This window comes from Sinocyclocheilus anshuiensis, unplaced genomic scaffold, assembly GCF_001515605.1.
Source record: "Sinocyclocheilus anshuiensis isolate Anshui unplaced genomic scaffold, SAMN03320099.WGS_v1.1 scaffold655, whole genome shotgun sequence".
Classification (NCBI taxonomy): Eukaryota; Metazoa; Chordata; class Actinopteri; order Cypriniformes; family Cyprinidae; genus Sinocyclocheilus; species Sinocyclocheilus anshuiensis.
Window position 1 is genome coordinate 434,306 of NW_015548221.1, and position 4,061 is coordinate 438,366.

At 35.9% G+C, this 4,061-nt stretch overlaps 1 protein-coding gene across 13 annotated transcripts in view; it reads left to right on the forward strand.

Annotated features, from left to right (window-relative positions):
* Positions 1-4,061, forward strand: part of LOC107654223 (phospholipid-transporting ATPase IB-like) — a 71,766-nt gene that overhangs the window by 28,495 nt on the left and 39,210 nt on the right. For all 13 annotated transcript variants that reach the window (XM_016441209.1, XM_016441210.1, XM_016441212.1 and 10 more), the window contains 2 exons: positions 1,932-2,070; positions 2,981-3,045. In XM_016441209.1, coding sequence (XP_016296695.1) covers positions 1,932-2,070; positions 2,981-3,045 — 204 coding nt within the window. The remainder of the gene's footprint in view (positions 1-1,931; positions 2,071-2,980; positions 3,046-4,061) is intronic.

The window sequence follows — 4,061 nt, forward strand, 5'->3', positions numbered from 1 at the left end:
GAAATTAATTATTTCATAAATGTAGTAATTGAATATATTTAAAACATATACTATAAATATTAATATATATAATATGAATGGATATACTCTACCTGAAAAAAGCGTAGGTACAGTATATCCATTCATCCATTCACAAAACTCTTGAATATTTCTAAAATGATTAATGGCATTATTTACCCCATAAAGTTGTTTCTCAGAAGCACCTATTTGTAGCAACTTAGTATCATTGATTTAGTATATTAAAAAAAAAATGTAGTGCCTTCTTGTGTAGGAGGGAGCAAATCTGTGTTATGTTCATTATATATGAGAAAGTCTGGTGCCAAGACTAGCATCTTTCAGAGCATGTGAGCGGAGCGGAGCGTGCGGGGAGTGGAGTGGTAATATTTCCTTAAGAGCGCAGAGCGCCTTTCTGAAGATTCCGCTCCGCTCGCTCAATACGCTCAGCGCCACTCGCTCAACCCAGAATGCCGTTTGATGATTTGCTTGTTCGAGATCGAGAATCTGTAGAGATCGAGAATAGTAGAGCAGTTATGGAGTTCAGATATTGTGCGTGAGCGGAATATTAACGGAGCGCTTGCTTGGGCGGTTAGAACGACTGAGTGGAGCGCACGTCCATAGAGCGGAAAACGTAACGTAGCGGAGCGTCACACTGCTCCGCTTCGCTCACATGCTCTGGCATCTTTTGCACATGGCTGTCCTCCAGATGCAGTGCTTTGACTGGTCAACAGGTGGCACTGTAACATTACATTTTCACACTTCTGAACTCCGATTGTGCATAAGGTGGTGCTCTGTTGTTCTCTCATTAACTGCTACAAGCTATAAACTCACTGCCTCCCCGTCAGGTTGGATTACACAGTACTGCAAAACTTCGAAACTACTGATCAGAGATCTGAGCCCCAGGACACAGACGCTGTTATATGGAGCAGTGAAAATCCAGTTTGTTGGGTTTTGTGTGCTTTTCAGGGCTCTGGCCCAGAGTAGTAGTCTGAGGAGGGGTTGGTATACCACAGCGAGGATAATTACCTGCACCAGTCTGCCAAGAGCCCCATAAAACCAGAGTCAACAACACTACTGTGTTTCCTCTGCACACACACATAAATACACCAAAAACTCCTCAAATATCTCCCCACATACACATACTCTCACAGAGGGAGAGAGGAATTATTAAAAAAAAGTGGATAAGACACTGTGAAAGATGGAGAGGAGAAGATGTGAAAGATGTCGAGGTTTTAGGTTGCCTGTATTTACTGAGTTTCTATGTGTGGCTGTATTTAGTAGTGCTTTTAGCTATGGTTTGAAGTTTTCAAAACATGAATGATACTTCAAACCGTGCAATTTTTGGAGAAGGGTGTGCTATTACTTTGTCAAGAAATCAGGTTTAGAATTTTTGCCAGTGGAGAATAAAATGTTTAAAAATCACATAGAATGGCATTAAAGAAGGAGCTCAAATCATATCTAGAGACCAGAATATAATCAAGACATAAGGGTCAATAAAGTAACTTCCTAGTAAACCACACATAACACCCTAGCATCATAATCCAGTTTATTTTCTTAAGTTAGATGACAGGATGCAGAATTATAAATTTAAAGTGATCATTTAAATATATATTTTTTTTTTTTGAAGAATGAATTAAAATGCTGTAATTTTATTAAATTTTTCAAAATACATATGACTTTACACTATAAATTAGCCATCAACATGTTATCATACGCACAATATGGTATATTTTTCATCATTCATCATATTTTTTGATAATTTCACTATATTTTTTATAAATTTGGTTAAATTACGGTAATACTGTTCAACTTTGTGGTGAGGTTACCATTTTGATTTGTAAAGTTTGTTTATATATATATATATATATATATATATAATATATATATATACTCTCTTTATTTAGTTTTTTTTTTCATCTCTTTGTCACACACAGAACTTGCTGTTGCTGGGTGCCACTGCGATAGAAGACCGACTGCAAGCAGGAGTCCCGGAAACCATAGCAACACTCATGAGAGCCGACATCAAGATCTGGGTTCTGACCGGAGACAAGCAGGAGACAGCCATCAATATTGGTGTGTGTCATACATGGTTATATACTTATTCCACAAAGTCACGCCATTGTTTGAGTCTGTATTAGCATGTCGTCAATAGAACACCACTTGTAGTCAGATTTCTAACTAATGTAGAAATCCATAACTGATTATACCATGGTTTTGCTGTTGTGGATTTGACATCAGACGATCATATCAGCACCCAGGGTGATGTAATCCTTCGGAAATCATTCTAATATGCTTATTTGGTGCTCGGTTATCAATTATAATTGCTGCTGAATTGTTAATAATTGTTCTTATTATTTTTTATTTATCATGGAAAGTGTGATACATTTTTTAATTTTCAGATTGGAGTAATAGCTGTTGAAATTTTACCTTTGCTCTTAGAGGAATAAATTAAATTTTACAAAAATTATTATAACAGAAAATGCTTATTTTAGATTGTAATATTTTTTTTTTTACAAAATTACTGTTTTCACTGTAGTTTTGATCAAATAAATGCAGCCTAGGTAAGCAATGCATAAACGTAATTATTTCAAAGATTGTCTTTTTTATTCTATAGTACATTATATTTTTAAGCTAAAATACTTATTTGTATTGTAATTTCATAATACATTACAGACAGCAGCTTTAATGTAGGCTGACAAGTACAATGACACAACACAATACAATATCAAACAGACACTGATTTGAAAACACACAAGCGGACTCCTAGACTAAGGAAATCGCAGAAGGACAGACAGATAGGCAGTCAGGTGGGCGCTGCAGACAGACAGCTCAAAATAAATTGGGTGAGACTGGAGATAAACCAGTGGACAGCAGACAGGCATTAATGGGTAATGACAGATATACAAAGAGGTTAAGTTGTTGTTGGGGTGTGTATGTGTGGCTTTGTGTAACGCCTCTGCTGTAACTCTCCACTGTGTCTCAGGTTACTCCTGTAGGCTGGTGTCACATGGCATGTCCCTCATCATCGTCAATGAAGATTCCCTGGATGTGAGTACGTATTGTGCTTTTATATGTGTGTGTGTGTGTGTTGGTAAGTGTTCTCAGGCTGTCTCTGGAGGACACTGGGTGTGGACAGGTGAGGGAAGTGTGTGTCTGTTCTCATACAGGTGAAGGTAATTAAGGTGTCTGGTGTCATCATTGAGAACATGATGAAAGCGTGATGGATCGTATGGACACACATATGAGCAGAACACACACTCATATATGTTATGACACAAAAGCGCATGAGAAAAAGCTGAAAAGCACACACAGGTGATTTTTCAATTAGAGGAATGTTTTTGTTCTCTAGAATGATTTTAAAGTAAAAATGCTTCATCATTCCAGTTTTAAAAGGTGAATAGCTATCAATTTTATTGTGTCTCTAATAATGTTTTCGTTATTTTTTTTTCAACTACTCTTCACTTCGTCGACTTTTCTATTTTTCTCACACACGCAAGGTTAATAACTGATTATACCATGGTTTTGCTGTTGTGGATTTGACATCAGACGATCATATCAGCACCCAGGGTGATGTACATGGTTAATATTTAACATTTATTCCTGTGCACATATAATGCATCATTGGTTCAAAGTGCTGAAAAACCTGTTGGTCTGTTTTGCTGGTTTAAGAGGGCTTTTGTGCATTTGTCAGCTGGACAGGGAGACCAGATAAAAGATTAAAAAAGATTAAACCAGACAAGCAAATGGTTTAAGGTTTTTTTTAAACATGGATTATATATAGACATACCTGTTCAGAAACAGGTGTGTAAAACTGGTAAAAAAGCTTTTGTTTTTAATTTTACACATGCAAAAACAGGCTAGCACTACAATATGTATCTTTGTTTGCTAAGAGACTTTATTTTATGTAAAAAAAAAAATGTGTTATTACCAGTCAAAAGTTTGGAATAATTTGGATTTTTTTAAATGTTTTTTGCTTGGTCAAATCTACAGTAAAACAGTGATATTGTGAAAAAAAATTATTATAATTTAAAAGGTTTAAAAACTGTTCAATTATTTATCATATA